The 19,625-nt window shown below is 45.5% G+C and overlaps 1 protein-coding gene across 2 annotated transcripts in view; it reads right to left on the bottom strand.

Annotated features, from left to right (window-relative positions):
• Positions 1-1,844: 1,844 nt before the first annotated feature.
• Positions 1,845-19,625, bottom strand: part of LOC108550460 (sestrin homolog) — a 38,551-nt gene continuing 20,770 nt past the window's right edge. Inside the window, exons 2-8 of one of the 2 annotated variants that reach the window (XR_001890425.1) lie at positions 14,446-14,616; positions 6,250-6,432; positions 5,743-5,983; positions 5,013-5,278; positions 3,488-3,862; positions 3,004-3,251; positions 1,845-2,840 (exon numbers count right to left, since the gene is read on the bottom strand). Coding sequence is in view for 1 of the 2 variants with exons in the window: in XM_017904203.1 (XP_017759692.1) it covers positions 3,165-3,251; positions 3,488-3,862; positions 5,013-5,278; positions 5,743-5,983; positions 6,250-6,432; positions 14,446-14,616 (1,323 nt within the window). In the remaining variant the exon portion in view is untranslated. Of the gene's footprint in view, positions 3,252-3,487; positions 3,863-5,012; positions 5,279-5,742; positions 5,984-6,249; positions 6,433-14,445; positions 14,617-19,625 lie in introns of both variants that reach the window. The other variant, XM_017904203.1, reaches the window with a different exon arrangement.

Raw genomic sequence — 19,625 nt, 5'->3', positions numbered from 1 at the left:
GCGTCGTACGAGCGTAAATATGTACGTTTGGACAGATATCATAAATCGGTTTCGCGTTGATCCGCGTGCCGGTCTACGATCGAGAGTACAGGCGACGCTCTCTCCGTGAAACGCGATTACTCCCAATCATATACACGAATATATATACGATAATTCCAGAGCGCGCATATACACAATTACATAATAAAGAGACACCGTTGATTACAAACGCTACACGTATATCTCCGATGTTATTTTTTTTCCTTTTTTCCTTTTTCTCTTCGTCGTTTTGCTCTCCCTCTGTTCTCTCGTGCAATATCGATAATACGCCACGCGCTCTCCTCTCTCTCTCTCTCTCTACGCTCTTTGTCGTAAAACGTACAAACGCTTCCGTATGTACGCGTACATACATACAAATATACATATATGTATATATATATAATATGCGATCACAGACACGTGTAATTCGCGTGTATAGAGTTTGCTTATTTTTTCTTTTTACTTTTCTTTTTGTGCCACACGTTCTCTCCCGTGTACCTTAACGACTTAATATGGATTTGATTTGTTTAAACAGCCTCTCTGTTCTTCTCGCACACTACGCCGCGCGTGCGTTCTACTGTAGCCAACCGTTTCTGCTGGTCAGAAGGGGCGAACGCGTTGACGCTCTTTCCTCAATGTTCTGTCGCTCTCTCTCCCGTGAGTTTCGTCGTTGAAGCGAACAACGTTACGCGAAAGGCATGAAAATTCGTTGATAAAACGCACGCGCGCAAGCGGACCGTACCGCCTCGAGTCTTGGTTCTCTCTTTTGTCTCGCGTCCGTTCGCCCCTTCGCTTGGTCCTTGTCGATTTGCTTCTTCCCTTTCTCTTTAATCGTTCAAAATCGAGCCGACCCGCGGACGCTGCACCCTCCTATAATACCAAAATGTTTCACGCGGCTTCGAGCACGATCACCGCACGGTTTAAGCTCTGCCGAAGACGCCCGGCCTTCGGACAAGGGGGACGAAGAAATTTGTCGAGGGCTTGGTACAGCGCGCGCGAGTCTAGTCCTCGATTTTTCTATTTCTCTCTCTCTCTCTTTCTCACTCTTTCTCTCTCCTCTCCCTCTCTTCGTTCGATTTTCGCTCGAGATTGTAATACGTTGTCGCGTGTTTCGGGTTGGTGACAGTAGCGCCATGATCCATCGTAAATAAACACAGCCGATAGGCATTGCTTGTCTCTGCGCACGCGCGCATTCGCCACCCGCGCTACGCGACGATTCGAAAGACCGCGCGTCCGGGCCGCGCATGCGCTCGCGCGCAGATCGTCCTATGATCTAAAGACTTCATTTATCACCTGTATTCTCGACACACACGGATACGACGAAAACGAAGGTACACTTTTTTGTCATTTTTATATTATAGCTTTCTCGTTATACGATAGTCAGTGAAATAAACGAGGTTAAAACGTATATAATATTTACAGCGCGAATCGCGGCCATAGCGCGAAAGACAAATTGTTTCCTTTCCTTTCCTCGCATTTTCCCAGCGTTTCCTTCCTTCCATCGTCGCGTTTCACTCGCGGCCTTTGCTCGTCTCGATCTTTGCGTCGATCGACGACGACGCCGGCACACGGACGACGATGTTAAAACGCGCGTCTCGACGTCGAGACCGCTGAAATATGACTTGGTCATCTTTCGTATTCGAAACACTGTTCAAATAAGACTCCTTAATTTTACTCTTACGATTAACTGCAGTGCCATACCAGCAAACCGTCTCGGTATATAAAGTACCGCGAGAAGTTGTTGATTGATTCGCAAAAACGGACGCGCGATGCTCCTCTCCTTCCCCTCTCTCCGAACATTTCTCATTTCCTCTTCCTCTAAAACGCTAAAAAAAAAAAAAAAAAAAAAAACGAAAGGGCGGATAAAAAATAGTCGCGAATATAGCGTAATAATAATCACTATCATCTGTCGTACACCTGCGAATCGTGTAAAACTCAAAGCGGGATATATATATATATATATAACATATACATATATACCGTGGAAAAGTGGCTACAAGTTGCAACTCTACCGGAAGGTTAAACGCGACGCGATCGGGGAAGGGGCAAAAGCTTCAACAGATCTGAAACGCTATAACGAAACGCGCAAATAACAGTCTACTACACGATATCTTCGCGAACATAGAAAAATACGAGTGTCTATTTACAAAACAAACGATAAACCTCTCTCTCGCTCTCTCGCTCTCTCTTTCTCTCACATTCTCACTCTCACTCTCTCCTTTCTCTCTCTTCATCACTTCGGTACGCGTGTCTCCGTCTGTTTAACGTTCCACGTCTCTCTTTCTCCCTCGCGTATCCTCTCCTCTTCGCCCCCTGTCGCGTCGGGGGTATCCAAAATTGCCAAAAATAAATCGAGCAGAAAAATGAACGCGTGCGCGTTTCAGCTCCTCGCAGGGCGGAAACGGTCGCGCGCCAAATACAAAAAGATCGCCTCGAACGATGCGCCCGGAGATCCAAAGACGCACCGTCGATAGCTTACCGTCGTCGATTCGAGGATCGGCTTTTTCCTCGCCGCGACCGATCGACGTTCGTCGGGGCCGGGGGCCGGTGCCCGGGGGTGCGTTCGCGTCGAATTTTTCCCTCTTCTTCCACGCGCCTCGCGAAGCTTTCCTCTCTCTCCCTTCGTCGATTCTTTCCCTCCGTTCGGCACTGATGGACTCGTGGAGGAAATCTCGGTCGTTTTACGTTACGAGCGACGAGCAAACGACGGACACCTCGCGACGCCGTCTCACAATGGACCACTCGAATTTCGGGGCCTCTTTTTCTCCTTCTTCGTTCACACTTGCGCGTTCTGTACGTGTTTACGCCATGTACCTGTCCGTCTACGAGTGTACGGTGAGTTTATTATAACGTGAACTCTCCTCTCTGTTTCCGCGGTGTACATACGGATGGTTAAGATAACCGTGTGTACCAGTGTATCAGTGTGTCACTGTGTGTGTATACGTGTATGTGTGTGTATGTGTGTGAAGATACATCGTTATATACCGCGTGAGAATCGGTGTCGCGTTCGCTCGTTCCTTTCTGTGCCGTGTGCAGAGTCCGCAAAGACGCCTCGCGAATATCCGTGGCGCGAGTTACACGATAAAATAAACCGACGACAAACTGACAGACAGCAAGTAGACGAAGGAGCGACGGCGGTGCTTCGCTTAGGTCATATATCGCATCACCGCGCGGAGCGCGTACAGTAGCTCCGCTTGCATGCGTGCCTCCAGGATCATCAGATTCACGTGCACCTGGAAAAAAGAAACCAACGATCGTTACACATCTCGTTGCCAGTCCAACTACGCTCGTTTAAATACCGCATTGCCGACCGAGGTCTCGCGCTCGCGCGACAACGGTAACACGTGAAACCGAAATGCGTGCGCGAACCGGGTAAATCGTATGTAAATAAGCGTATCGTCTTACGTAAACTCGAATAGATTGAAAATCGACAAACAAACGGCGGGGAAAACGCTGAAGCGTAACGAACCTTCTCGCTGTGCTTGAACTCCCTCATCACGCGATCGTAATCCCTTTTGGTCACGCGCTCCGGATAGCAAACGGCGCTCTTGATGAACGTCTTCAGACTACGCTCGAGGAGTTGGTTCACCTCGTTGTAGTCGTAATCGTCGTGCCTGATGCCGAACATGCACTGTATGTAGTTCCAGATCGCTCGTCTGAAACGGGACGTGTCCACCTCGCTGTGCGTGCCCATGGTGTAGTAGGTGAGGTTGTAGGCTATCTTGAACTTGTCGTCGAGCAGGTTGCCGACGTCGTTGTACAGACGGTTCACCAGCGAGTATCCGTGGTCGTCCCAGGAGTAGTCTTGCACGCGGAAGGTCGGTATGTCGTTCAGTTGACCACGCTGGAATAACGAATAAATAACAAATAAATAAACGATGAGAGAGGAACAATGGCGGAAGGTGGCGTCGTCGTGGATCTATGGTTCTCGTTCCTCTTCGTTCTCGGATTCGATCGCGTCGTCGTTTAAGGTTAAACAGCTCGATTCGACGAGGCACACGTGTCGTAAATATTCATGGTAACGCGGTGGAAACGGTAATCGAATCGGCCGAACTTAAATATTCATCGGCGAGCTTCGCCTTGAAATGTACTTTCGAATCAGCCTCGCGAATTATCGAATGTGCCGCGTTAGATTTCAGATTACGGTGTTCGCTCCGAAATGTTACGAAAAGGGTACCGGGTAGCCTAACTTGGCTGACGTTTCGTTACCGTGATTGCTATTGTAGGATTTTTCGGTAATTAACCCTATACAGACAGAGGTCTGCGTGTCTAATAAACGACAACTCCCTTTTTATGATAGAATAGGTTTTATTTAACACGTTAAGTGCCACACCGGTCGCAGACTTTAGGTTCCTATTACACTTTTGGCGTTAAATTCTTCGCCATCTTTGGTCCTAAGGTTTGGGAATTCTTGTTATAACAATTGGTACGGTATCTCCGAGTTTTATGAACATTTCGCTGGTACCGATGGCCCACTTGACGGCCGAGTCTGGGTCTGAACGGAATAGCAAGCAAAACGGGCTAGGCACTTAACGTGTTAACTAAAATATTACACTAAGTTTCTCTAAATTCTAACCCTAAACACACGATCCTCTATTTACTACGTCTCGACTACACGCATTTTAAGTTTTCTGCGCCCTTACACCCTTATTTAAAGTCTAACGCTGTGTTTTCATACGCAAGCTCTCTTCGTTGATCACTCATTTCCCACGCAACCTCGCCTTTGATGGGCCAGGTGCTTCAGACATTCGGACGCTTTCCTAGACTTTCGTTCATTGCTTGCACTCGACCCGGTCATAAATATCTCATTTGTACAATTCTTGCACGTGGTCATCCGTCCGTGCACACGCACTCTAGGCGTCCTAAACAAAGCACACTATCGTACGATTATTCGAGGACGAAATTTTCTTCGGTATAGTTACTCTACTAGGGAGAAGAAGAGGAAAATAAAGGGAGAAAAATGGTAGATAAAAATAGGGAAAGGTGTATGTTACCTTGGCGAAGTCCTGGTAGATGAAGGTAGGGTCCTCGATGAAGTGACCGATGTCAGAGTCGAGGACTGAACTACTTCTCTGAGGCGCCGCAGTCAGCTCGGCCGACTGCGTTTCCACGGTCTCGAATCTTTTTGACAGCTCTTCCTGCGTGATCTGATAAGACTCGGATTTCTCGGACAGGCGTTTCATGCGTTCCATCAGCGCCTCGACGCCGACCTCCTGCTCACCCACTATGCTCGGCGAGGATGGCGGCGACGGCATGTTTTCTGCACAGATCGCAACGTCGTCTAGTCATTGTTCGAAATTTATCAGTCTCGATATTTACTGCAATTATGCATTTTTACTAATAGCCAATCTTTATTTATTTAATTATTTTATGTATTTTTACTAGTGGTTAAGTCGAGTGCCGTCCACCAGTGACCCCACGGCAGTCAACGTGTCAATCTCATGAACGGTCGAATAAACGTAAAACTGGTTATCCGTTAAAGGTCTTCGGACTTCTGTTTAATAAGCTCGAGAGAGGAAAGAAGAAAACACGAACGATTTATAGCACAGGTCGATAATACGAGGGAATAATCGTCTTGGCAATCGAAAGCCACGAAAGGATAATGACATGCGGCAGAAGATCGTTAATGAGATTCGACCGAGTTAAGCGTGATAGTTATTTTGAATTATGTTATTCGGGTTGAGTGGTATTAGGAGAATTTTAAACGATCGATGACCGACTTACCAGTCTTGCCATCGCCATTGGGAATCTTCTTGGGACTACTCGTAAGCTTGTCTTTGGCAGTTGGTACGTTATTGCTATTATCCTGGACGTTCTCTTTGTAATGGTGCCCGGCGACGTTGTCCAGCTCCTCGTTGATGCCGCAAGAAAACACGAAAGACGAGAGGGAGTGGAAGTGGGCCAGAAGAACTATCGCGTGAACCACCTCGGCTAGGGACCAGCTGTCCGCGCCTTTGGTCAGTTTCTGAAAAATCCCACATAGCAATTGAGTTTCTCTTGGACACATTGTTGTAGCAAAAACTAGATACTAAAGTGAGCTCTACATTCTAGTGACGTGGGAGCAATCCCTTTTCATGCATGAGCCTAAACAGGCCAGTTCGTACGCCAGTTTAATAAACATCTATACAATTTTTCCACCGTTTTCACTGACTTACTGTTCCTTCGAGTTATAACCCCGTAACAAAAATAAAATCGACCGACCATCAGTCCAATATCGATCTCTCGACTCACCTCTATGTGCGTTTTGTTCAGCAACCACGGCCTGTGAGCTAGAATCTTGTTGATCTCATAGAGATCTTGCAACTTCCCTGGGATCGACTTGAGCCCTCGAAGCCAGGACGGATCGCCGCCCTGGAGAATGAACTCTCCTTTCTGCAGGTTGATGAGATAGCTGCATTGATGCCTACCAGCGGCCTGAAAAAGTCCATCGAATCGGAATCTTATTTATTATCCCTTCGAGAACGGTTCAGATTCGCTCGACCGCGTGTCACCTGTTTCCAGAGAACAGGTATAAACTTTCTAGGAAACGCACGAAGGAACCGAAAGCATTCGTGGATACACAGGGTGGACGAGAATAGAGGGATGGTCGAAAAATAAGAAGCGCAGAGGGATGGCGAAGGAGAGACAAATTGCCGACGACGCGGAGTATCGAGGCGCGAAATTGAGCAAGAGCGTGCACAGTGTGCATCGATCGTCGGCGTGGAGGGATACAAGGGATGCAAGGGGTACAACGGATACAAGGGATACGAGAAAGGAGGTGTTGAAAACATAGGTTTAACCCTTTGCGAACAGGGCGATTTTGAGTGAAGCCGCTACCACGATAGTCATTTAACCCTTTAAATGAAATGCTCTCTGAGCAGCCGGCGTGACAGTGCTAGATCGACTTCGAATATTTCGAGATGGAACTAAAAATGTCCCACCATGCAGCATTACGGTGCATCAGAAAGGTGTGACACTTTTAATCCCTGTTTCCGAAGTTGGGAACCGATATAAAACGATTGAGGGCTGTAAAGGACCAAGCGTTTACAGTTTCTTGACTGTCAACGGTCAGTTCCTCGTTATTCTTCGCTGCGATCAAACAAAACAGGTCGAACTTTATTTTCTACCATGGTTCCAGACATCGGACTATAATTGTATCTCTATAATTGTATCATAATTCCTTATTTTTCTATCTTTGACACTGTAGCGACCATCATTCTCACCCTCGCCACTGGGTGAGTAGGTAAATCATTCCGACTTCGAGGACTTTCTCCCAAGTCCTCGGAAAACCTCCAATTCCTGTATATATAAACTTCCCAACCTTCCAATAGTATCCCAATCTGACAGGGTCTGCTAGAATAGCCTTACCAATGAGTCCACTAGCAGACCCGGGACAAAACGCATCCCTTCCTTTTCCTACCGTCCCTTCTAGCTACACTGCCAACGGAGGATACCTGCGATCAGCACGACATCAAACGACTATGATCCTCCACAAGTATATAAGATACAAATTCCTGGAACCAATACTTATATAAACATCCGATAAGAATTGGGGACTTAGGCAAACCGCTGTCACGTACCGTCTTGACACTTCTCAGGAGTCGGTGAGTCTCGCAAGAGAAGCACTAAACGAAACATGTACCTTCTTCGAGTAATGAAACACTTTAATAGAAAATATATATACATCTCGTATTTATTTTACGATTGAAACCCATAATCCCAACGCGTCTGAACTCATACCGCAAATTACGAGGCACCTAGTAGTTGACAGCGAACGTGCCAATGAGCTAAGAGACGAAAGAGTCGCAAGGATGATCGAGAAGCTAGGATTCCATAGTCCAGGAAGTAATCGTGACAGCACCATGCACGAATTGACAGCCGACTCCATCCAACATCCGATTTGGCAGCGGCCAGATAGCCAATCTCAACAGAGATTCTATATATATATTCTAGTTATTTTAACCCATAATCCCAATAGGAGAAAAGGGAAAAGAGATGTAGGTGGAGGAACGCGGGCGTGGACGTTGCTCGTCAATTTTCGACGCGCGCGTGCAACCTTCGACGCAGAAGCTCCGGAAAAACAAGCTATCAGGCGGAAGACACGTGTTGCGTGGCCACGAGAGGAGCTCTGGGAAAATTAATCGCCGCTTCGGGCAGGCCGAAGACGTCGGTTGTCTCCGCGAGAGGAATAACGGAGCGGCGTGTCGCGACACGATCGGTTTCGTCTTATTGGTTTGTTTTGAACGCGCTGGAATTACATCAGAAATTCAAATGACTAGCAGAGGAGAACGACGTGGAATAGGTGGTCGAACGTCGGGGAGAGGGGACGAGGAGGAAGGATGACGAAGCGCGTAAACAAGACACGTGTTTACCATGCCGGGGCCCGAGATCGATCGGCTCGAGAGCCGCGATAAGCGATAAGAATCGGCAAACACGCGGCTAGCGTCGGTGACTCTGAAATTTCCCTGACCACCCCCCGCGGACCTGGGAAAAACACCGGCGATTAACCCCTTCCCGTACAGCGACGAGTCTGACTCGTGATGAAGACTTTGGACCAAACGTGAATACAACGAGCCAGACACGTGAGCAGAATATTTTTCTAAATATAGTTTTGGAACTGTCATCTATTATTTATTTAATTATTTATTTATACGGGATTAACTCATTAGAAAAATTACAAGGAAGTTATTACAGTGAGGTATAAAATTAATGGTAACAAAGAAGAAGAAAAATAAAAATATACAAACAGACGAGATGTATATAAGTATAAGAAAAAATTTTTTTACTGAATAGATGTAGAGTAGGATAAGTATTGTTAATATTAATATTTATTCTATTAACCCTTTGCACTCGACGACTTTTTCGTTACAAAAAAATAGTAATTCGAAGACTTTCTATCATAGAGTCGACGATATTTTTAAAATGGTAAATGAGAAATCAGACGCAAATTAACCCTTTGCACTCGGTGATTATTTTCGTGACAGAGATATAGCAATTCAAAGACTTTCCACTGTAACGTCGAGGATATTTTTGAAACAGTAAATAAGGAATCGGGTATAAATTAAGACTTAAAATTATTTTATTTCGACGTTCCATGCAATCTTGGGTTATTTTAAATTTGATATGTTAATTAACATGGATCTTCGGAATTTGATTAAACGGTGAATTTGGCTCACCTCTCGAGTGCAAAGGGTTGACATAGAATTATTTTTCTTCGATATTCCACACATCGTTAGGTAATTTTAAATTTGATATATTAATTAACGTCGATCTTTAGAATCTGATTAAATGGTGACTGAGAGTCACCTCTTGAGTGCAAAGGGTTAATACCTGAATGGTATGCCAAATCAGTTTTATGTTGTTGTATACGAAGAAAGTTGTATCGTCTTAAAATATAAAATATAATATATTTATAATAATTATAGAAGGAAAAAGAATTAGACTTTACTTCCTATAGTATTCCTGACTACATCACACGTCTTTACATTTCGACACGTATTGCGATTTGCGTTTTCGAGCTTGACACCGAATGTTTGGGCTCATTGACAGATTTCGTCGAGGTAAATGGTATGGGAAGGGGTTAAACTTAAACGATCTGATCACAGGTGACGGGTCGAAATTGTTAGTGGCAAAGATCGCCAATATCTATCCAGAAGTCGTCGTCTCGTGAACCGATACTCATATGGATGGATATTCAACATTTCGTCGAACGGCACTGTGCTTGTGACGTTACGATTATTTTTTCCCCTTTTTTCTTGTTTTCTTGTTTTCTCTTTTATCTTTCTTTCTTTTTCGTCGACAGGTCTTGTCGGAAATGTTTCGAATAGCTTCTTTTTCTTCACCTCTCGTGCGATAAATTTCGTAGAGGAGTGTTAAAACGTTCTCGGCGACGAGCGATAATTGGTCGAAAAACGCGAGATAATTCGGAATTCCGGAGTAACAGCGGCGCGATGACGATACCAGACACGTGCACCCTCGTTAAAAATTGATACTACGTCGGATGGGCGCGACTTCCGTCTGTTTTTCTCGATATTAACGTTACGCAGTCCTGTTTACTGTCAATGCTATAAATTTCTGTTTATTCCAATTCCTTTTCAATCTTTTCTTAATTTATCATCAATTTGCTCGATTAATTAGTTTTCATATTTAAAATGAACATCTGTAATACTGATCGAGCAAACGAGCAGCCTAAATTCTATACGAATATTAACGTTACATAGGCCTGTTTACTGTCAATGCTACAAATTTCTATTTATTCCAATTTCTTTCCAATTTTTTTGAATTCTGGCATGAAGTTGTTCCATTAATAAGCTTCCATATTTAAATAAACATCTGCAACACTGATCGAACAAACGAGCAGCCCAAAGCCTATACAAATATTAACGTTATGTAGACCTGTTTCCTGTCAATGTTATAAATTTCTATTTATTCCAATTTCTTTCCAATTTTTTTGAATTGTGGCTTGAAGTTGTTCGATTAATAAGCTTCCAATTTAAAATAAACATCTGCAACACTGATCGAACAAACGAGCAGCCCAAAACCTATACAAATATTAACGTTATATAGACCTATTTCCTGTCAATGCTATAAATTTCTATTTATTCCAATTTCTTTCCAATTTTTTTGAATTTTGGCATCAACATGCTCGATTAATTGGCTTCCATATCTAAAATAAAGATTTGCAACACTGATCGGGCACGCGAGCAGCCCAAATTCTGTACGAATATTAGCGTTATATAGACCTGTTTCCTGTCAATGCTATAAATTTCTATTTATTCCAATTCTTTTCGAATTTTCTTCAATTTTGACATCAACATGCTCGATTAATTGGCTTCCATATCTAAAATAAAGATTTGCAACACTGATCGGGCACGCGAGCAGCCCAAATTCTGTACGAATATTAGCGTTATATAGACCTGTTTCCTGTCAATGCTATAAATTTCTATTTATTCCAATTCTTTTCGAATCTTCTTCAATTTTGACATCAACATGCCCAATTAATTATCTCCCATTTTTAAAATAAAAATTTGCAAATCTAATCTGACACACGAGCAACCCAAATCCTATATCTTATTACTTCGATATAAAAATTTGGAACGTCTACCCACCAATGATTTTCCAAAGGCAAGTATCTCTCTCGCTTTTCATACTTGTCTATGAACCTCAGGACGACCTTGGCACTATCTCCGCGTGCGAATCGCGCGAAATTCGCGAATCTCGGCGAGACTCGCGACAGGTAGAATGTTTACCGGTAGAAAAGCAGTTTTTCAGATATCTTATCGCTTTATCGCCTTCTCCACCGTGTACTGCAATCGCTCTTCCCCTCTTTCACCGCTACTTTCAACGATCCCGCTCTCGCCCCCCTCGACGGACTTTTATCGCTACCGATAAAGCCTTTTCGGTCGATCGTTTAGCGTAACGATATTTCATCTACATCCATGTCGCGAGCCGGTGGTTATCGCGTTATCGCGTATGCCGCGACATCTAACCGCTCGGACAGATTGGATCGCGTGTCGCTATTAAGCGAACGACCGCGAGAGTCTTCACCGTTTCGAATTCCACCATCGCGATTGCAGAGAAGCAGAGTGCAGTAGCAGACATCTCGATCGAGATGATTGCGAGCTAGAGGAAGGACAGATGGGATGATCCACGTTGACAACCTGCCACGATCGAATGATCGATAAACGAAGGGACAGAAGATTCTGAATATAAAAATACGTGAAAATGTTGAAAAATTATTCAATTAACAAGAAATTTTAATTAGAGAAGAAATACGAAATATGGAATTTTTAATCGAAATTTTGAAAATTCTCGTTTAGGATGATGATGAGTAAGATCGTCTTTGTCCTAGAACGAATTTGACGACTCGTCGACGAATCGTGGTACCTTGACGAGGAACATAATCGGCAAATTCGTTATTGGACGAAGACGATCATCTTACCAACGCCAGCCTAAACGAGAATTTTCAAAATTTCGATTAAAAATTCCACATTTCGCATTTTCTCTCTGTTAAATAAAATTTCTTGTTAATTGACTAATTTTCCAACGTTTTCATGTATTTTTACATTCAGAATCTTCTGTCCCTTCGTTTATCGATCATTCGAATTTGGCGATTCGTCGACGAATCGTGGTACCTTGACGAGGAACATAATCGGCAAATTCGTTATTGGACGAAGACGATCATCTTATCATCGTCAGCCTAAACGAGAATTTCTAATATTCCGATTTTCGTGCGCGTAGACGTAGTCAAAGATTGGGAAGCTTTCTAAAGATTTAGATCGGGAACCTAAAGATTTCTCGTGACCCAAGATGAACGTCAAAGCCTCTTTTGAAATAGGACGATGTATGACAGTGCTGGCTTCAGCGTTCAAGGCCGCGTTCGGGTGGTTATCTGGGCGACTGACTTTTGGGAATTTGACTGATGGTGGGAGAAAGCATGGCCGTGAGATATCGGTAGCTGATACGGGAATGACGCGAGTATTCTTGTTTTTCACTCTTTTTTTATCTCTTAATGTCTTGGACTAATGGGTTAGCCCGTTGTAGATAAATAAATAAATAAATATCCGTATCTTCGTTGACTGGGCAAATTTGTGTTCCTCGACGTGGGACTTGGGGAATCGATAGAAAGAACAGAATTTGAAGGCGAAAATTTGGAGTCCTATGTACTTATATTCTCCCGTGTACAATTAAATTAATTAAATTCAAATGCAAGGGAGTGGAGCTGGGAGTGCGAGCTTTTGGTACGTGAAAGCTTACAGTGTGGGCTAAATGTACGTGTGGTTATTGCGAGCTTTTGAGCTTTCGATTTTTTTTTACTGATTTTTGGTCTGAAGATTTCAGTCTGAGAATGAGACATTTTTCGATGGTGGCCGAATCAAGTGCAGGGTGCATCAATCTGATTTGCATATGCAGTGGTATCACGTGTGTGAATTGCGTGGGCGTAGGTCACGTGGTTCGATTTTTACAGCGGTTCAAAGACTGAATCTGCACAGACTTGGTACGAAGGACAAGCAAGTTACATTTTATGCTACTGTGAGCTTTCTAGGAGATATAGGAGTGCGAGCTTTTGGTACGTGGAAGCTTTCAGTGTGGACTAAATGTTCGTATGATTGTTGCGAGCTTTCGAGCTTGAGAGATTTTTTGCTGATTTTTGTTCTGAAGATTTTGGTGTAAGAATGAGTGTCAAATGTGGACATTTTTCGATGGTGGCCGAATCGAGTGCAGGGTGCACCAATCTGATCTGTATATGCAGTGATATCATGTGTGTGAATTGCGTGGGCGTAGGTCACGTGGTTCGATTTTTACAGCGGTTCAAAGACTGAATCTACACGGACTTGGTACGAGGTTAATGAAAGTTACATTTTATGCTACTGTGAGCTTTCTAGGAGATATAGGAGTACGAGCTTTTGGTATATGGGAGCTTTCAGTATGGACTAAATGTTCGTATGATTGTCGCGAGCTTTCGAGCATGCGAGATTTTCGGATGATTTTTGTTCTGAAGATTTCGGTATGACAGTAAATGGCAAATGTGGACATTTTTCGATGGTGCCGAATCGATGACAGGGATGATCTTACGCAGCAAATACAAAGAACGAAAAGCAGAGTATGCAACTCGGTCCGAGATTGCAAACTTTCGAGTAGGTTTCGTTTAATTAACAGATTAGGCCTTGACCGGGGTGGAATTAAGGGACAGATTTTATTTGACGCCGATTATTCTTGTCTGAATGACCAGCTGAACCACTATCGAGCAGATGCGAACGGTAACGTTACGAAACCTGCTGCACTTGCTCGGTTTCTCGATAATCTTTGGCCCAACGACCCAATGCAGCCGAGGGACGACCCAGTAGAGCGTCGCGGTGCTCGTCGCGAAAATTCCGTCGAAAATTCGAATTTTTCGCGCGGGTATCCTAATCGATAACAACCAAACGAAAGAATATTCCGCGAATTTATTTAACGCGCCAGCTGAGCGATTTCGTCGCGATTTTCTCACGATTTTGCAACGTCTCCGAAGCGGGATTTCATAACGCGGAGGCTCTTATGTCACGCGTCTCTGATTAGAATTCATCATTGGAAACCGATCTTGCCAACGTTGATCCCATTAGTATTACCGCGCATCCGAGATAATAGTTTACGTAATAACGGCGAGTTTTTCCTCGCCTGTGCCGCGTAATCCCGCTTCGGCAGTCGCGCCGCGTGTAAAGCATTTCTCCTGCGCGTGTAATTGCACCGTTAATGCCACCCCCGACGCTTGTAAATTAATAAGCATCGTCTCCGACTGGGTCGGGGGCCATGGTTCGCGGGGTGCAAGGCGAAATAAAAATCCCGTTCGTGAGAGGAATTTTTCCCGTCTTCCACCGCGTCAGCCGGCCGGCGTTATCGCCGCGCCCGGGAAAAAGTTGCCGCCATTACGGCGAATTAGATAAAGAGAAAAAGCAGCCGTGCACTCACCATAATGGCGATGAGATGCCTGTAGTCGTAAGGAAGCGGTCCGTCACCTCGCAGGATGAAATGTTGGGTACGGAGGAAGTGCTCCAAGTACGTGGGATGCGAGGCCATCACCCTGGAGACATGATCCAGCCTGTTGTTCTGGAGGAACGCATCCATCAACAGAATATGAGTCTGTAACCAAAGTGATCTTCGATTAGTCGGCGAATTTCCCCGGGTACAGTTACCGAACAGTTCAGAGACACGTTTCGTGTACATGGGAAAGACTGTCCCACGCCAGGACTCGCGCTGTCCTCGAAGACGCAGCGTGGCTGTCAAGACTTGACAGCGGCTAGCTCGATTCGTGCATGTACTCGCGACTTATCGACGGGCCACGACGCGCGAATCGACGCAAAGGGCGTCGAGACAATCGCATTAATGACGCAACAGCGTTTGATACGTGGGCCGAAGCAGGAAAACCGAGTTACTACGAAGCACAGCTCGAAACCGGCAGTTCGGTTTGCATCATCCAGCCGTGGCTCGTTCGTGTTCGTGCCTGATATCACCTGTGCAACCATAACCAGTACAACCATTCGCGCAAGTGTGCATCTGCATGGTACACTCGCGATATCGCGCGGTGCAGAGCTGCGACACTGATAGACGCGACAGCGTCGGGGAGCAGTCAAAGGAACACAGCTCCTCGAAATGCAGATGCAGCCTCTAAAATTAGAGACGCATCGAGTCGCTGGAACACCCTTTCTGCTCCCACGGGGACTCTTAATTTTCCTACAGCTGTCCGCGAGTACGCTTTTCCTTTTTCTCTTTCCCCGCTTCCACGTTACACCCTAACTGCTGTCATACGGGGAAGTGCGAGAAATTCACGCGAGAGGGACGAACTTAAACGATGACGAATTTCTTCTTTCTCGTCCTAGTGGTCCAAGAAAGAGGCTACGCGGATGAAACCGGTTGTCAACGACTTCTGACTTCCTGTCAAGACACGAATATGCCAAAGCTGCGTATGTAATCAGGAAACGACATCGGTAATAGTTCTAATTCGAATATCGTTCGAATACTATTCGACACACCGATAGTCAGGTGCCATATCGACCACTTTTCACCACGGTGATGACCAAAGGGACGAAAACAACATTCAGACACGATCGGCGATCGTACGAGCGCGATATATTAATGCGAACAGTTACCGACCTTGTGGAGGGTCGACGACCCGGTCGGACAAATTAAACGGGAAAGGCATTTCACCGAGAATACGAGGGCTTTCGCCACGCGAGGAATATCAATTTCGACCGGCGTCGATCGGTCACGGCGTGGGCGTCGTCGCTGTCAACTGTTAAGCTACCTGCGAGCTTCTCTGCGAGTATCTTCGCGATCAAAGATACGAAGGAAACGAGTCCCTGTAAAGGACCGCGTGTGTTAATCTCGTCGATGAAAAAGCAAATCACTGTCAATCCGCGAGAACCTCGATTTTTCCCCCGATCATGGAGCTTCGATTAGACGTCGCTGATAACCGATCTCTAGCCTCTTCGCGTTTATCTCTACGAGTAGCACGAGAACGAGAAAAATTCCTGGTCTACTGATCCGTCACGATACAACGGTGAGATGCTCGGCTTCAAGCACGCAATCGATAACGATCTCGGGGGAGCTCGAGGAGTCGCGTTGCGAAACGCGAATAAAATGGCGCTACCGGTCGAATGGCGAACGGTGGCGCGATTCGCGCGAACGTCCAAACATGGACACCTACGAGTGTTTGCCTGAGTGGTCGTTACACTCTGCTGGGAATAATAGACCGGCATTGGCAGCCTCCTCGAGGCAAGATCCTGTCAAGTTTATGCAAATGAAAGAAGCGAGTCTCGCGGATGGTCGAGGTCGACGAGTGCTCGCGAAGGAAATAATGGGAAAAAGAGCGATAAGAGGAAAGCGCGTGTACCTGACAAGCTTAGTCATCGACTGGCTTTTAAACTTTGTAACGACACGAGGCGCGTATCGCTGTTTATTTCCGCGATTTCATGGCAAACTGCGAATCGTGCGGGCAGTCGACGAGGTCACGGATAATTCTGACAGACGTGGAAAACGCGATGACACATTCGCGATGTTCCTCGACGACTCGATCGCAACTTGCTGTCAATCGTGCTCTCGTGACGGAGAAACGAGCAATTCTGCTTGGTAAAAGTATCGAGTGAAAATGGACGATATATCGGCTCTCTATGGGGGACTGATACATGCCTATCTCCCACATAAATTTCCGCGAGATTACCTCGCGATTCGCCGAAGCATACCAAAACGCTGCCAAAGTACCGACAGCAGGTTTCCCTCGCGAAACGTCGGAAACGAGGAAAGCCACCTGACCGAGGCAAAGAGGACTTGGATCACGTCATCGGCGAGCTTAATCGCGAACAGAGTTGGCCGGTGAGAAGGCGAGGAGGAATCGAAGATGACGAGCTGCTCGCGGATCAAGAATAGTCGCGCGCGTCATCAGCGGCAAAACTATTACTCAATTAACCCGTACGCGAGATTTGGCAAGAACCCGCGACGGATTGTCCCAGCGAAGCCCTCGAAAGCTGCGGCCAGAGGGAACGGACCCTGTCGCTCTCTTCCGAGAACTCTTTTTCTTTTGGCAGAAGCCTTTGGCAGCGAGCCCGTGCAGGCTGCCTGAGACTCTCTGGCGAGTCTCTTCTCGCGCCTGTGTCTCCATTTTTCCTATTTCTCCAGCTCTTTTCTCTCTCTCTCTCTCTCTCTCTCTCTATGCTTCCGTCTATTCCTCCACACCTGCTTCTTCTTTCTCAGCTCGGAGTCGCGTGGAATTTTCCTCAGGAAGAATCTGCACAGGGCTCGCTTTGGACTAGAGTATCGTTTCCCTTTCCTCCATATTTTTCCACGGCTCTCTCCATTTTTGCACGCGCACACCTCGCAGTGTCTCATTTCGTTTCGTTTTCCTTTGTTTCGTGGACCTCGTTCAATTCGCTGTCAATCGATCTTCCTACGTTTCCCTTGCGAATTCAACGGGCACCTCCTATTTCGAAGATAAAGAGTACTTTAGTCGAGGCGTGCTTCCGGGTTCGCCTTGATCCAGAGACGAAACGAGCAGTGTTCGAAATGGCAGGTTGGAAGGAAACGAGGAAGTACACGGAGTTCTGGAAAGCTCCGAGGGGCCATTAACTCGCGGCCAAACCGCTATCTCGGGACTTTCTAAAATTCTGATATAACTCGGCCTCTGGCCTGCCTAAACGCTCCTCGGGCTCCAGAGGTTTCCGACCTCTTTCTCGAGATACCATAATTCCGAGGTAACTAATGACGCCGTGGAATCTTATCCGAGACCTAAATGCAACCTGGTCTGGGCAGCTCGGCTTAACGATCGCCGCTGCGCCGACTTTTTCGGCCATTGTTGGAACCCGGATTCAGAACGTTATAGACCATTCGATATGGGCTATGAACGCATATATTGGTTCTCGTAGAACCATTCAACCTGGGCTATAAACGCTGTATAGTTTTATAAAATAAGAAATTTCAGTCAGCGCAGCATGCGCTTCGTTGTTAAAAGTGGACGGTCCTCGGCGCACGCTTAACGTTGCACAACTCAGAGCTCGAAGGCTTGATTAACACTAGAACTACCAACCCAGTGAAAATGACTGGTCCCAGAATTTTCCTTTTTGCAATCACCGAACACATACACCTGCTTTAAGAATAAAATTGGTATCAGCTCATATTAAGAAAGAACTGTAATCAATATTGTGAGAGGAGTCTTTATTTGGATGGCGTCACCCTGCATCAAGATCTATGTTTGCTTCGAGGAACCATCAAGATTATCAATTTTCAAAGCAGGACTGAGTGACGCAATGGGTCGTCATAGGGCCTATAAGAACCTGGCTGAAGGGTTCGAGGTAACACACCCTCTTTCGACAATCCACCGTCTGCATCACGCATCGTATAAGACTCAAGCCTCCGCGCATTTGTACAGAATAAAATAAAATCAAAGTTTAAAGTTCAATTTCTATAAATCCGATCCTTTACCACAACATATTCACTCGTATTCATCGTACCGCTGAATATTACTATAACCTGTGCACATTATACATTATAGTTAGGTACCCATTAACACGTTGGCTGCCGCGCGAATTTTACGTGACTGCCCAAGGTGCCAACATGAATTTTTCATTATGCGATGCATATTATGCTGAAATATTATTTACAGCGGATAAGTTTAGTTGTATAAACTTGTTTTATGCATTTTTCGTGGCATTAATTTCTTCAAAGCATTACAGAAACAATGGTATTATTTAGAAATTTATAAGTATCCATGTTTACCCTAATTATGTATTTTAACTATTGGTCGCGTCGCCGGTCACCGGTGACCCCACGGCAGCCATCGTGTTAAAGATGGGTAAACAATGGTATTATTTAGAAATTTATAAGTATCGATGTTTACCCTAATTATGTATTTTAACTACTGGTCGCGTCGCCGGTCACCGGTGACCCCACGGCAGCCATCGTGTTAAAGATGGTTAGTTCTAGTGTTAAGTAAGGGTGCTTTGAGTAAGGTATTCCCAAACGTTAGGTCCTAAGATGACGAAGAATTTAACACCAAAGTTAGCACCTTTTGGTACTAGTCTGGGCCCGAATGGAAACTCTAGCAGCGATCCCTGGGGACCGGCGTGGCACTTAACTCTCTGAGAAGAAACTGCGTAAGAATCCGTGCAAGAACCTGCGTAAGAGCCTGTGTAAGCACCTACGTAAGAAATCGTGTAAGAAATTGCGCGTTCGCGTGGAATCCTCGCGGTTGGAATGGTTGTCAGACGAAGATCGTTTGTTCGATCGCGTTGACAATCGGAACGAAAGCTCATTAGACGCGCGGCACGCAAATAGGCAGGGTCAAACGCGCGGCATAAATAGCGATGCGGCGATCGGCGATATGCAGCAAGCCTCTAATTATAATCGCGAGATCGTCTCCGTGTTCAAGGGAAACGCGAATGGAAAATCAGTCTCGATGGAGGATTAATAGCGACGAAGAGGGGATTAACGTGCTGAGTGCTACGTCGGTCCCTGAGGACTGAAGTTTAGCGAAGGTAGAAATGAGTCAATTGTTTTTCGACTCTGAAATTGGTCTGCGTTTATCAGCCAGGCCCTTCTAGTGACTAAGGACCAACGAATCGTTAGTCATCCAACAATCTAGCGTTCACTCGCTGCCATCT

Source organism: Eufriesea mexicana, unplaced genomic scaffold, assembly GCF_001483705.2.
Source record: "Eufriesea mexicana isolate 0111107269 unplaced genomic scaffold, ASM148370v2 scaffold2837, whole genome shotgun sequence".
Lineage (NCBI taxonomy): Eukaryota > Metazoa > Arthropoda > Insecta > Hymenoptera > Apidae > Eufriesea > Eufriesea mexicana.
Note: the sequence above shows the minus strand (reverse complement) of the source record. Positions and strands in the feature narration are given on the sequence as shown.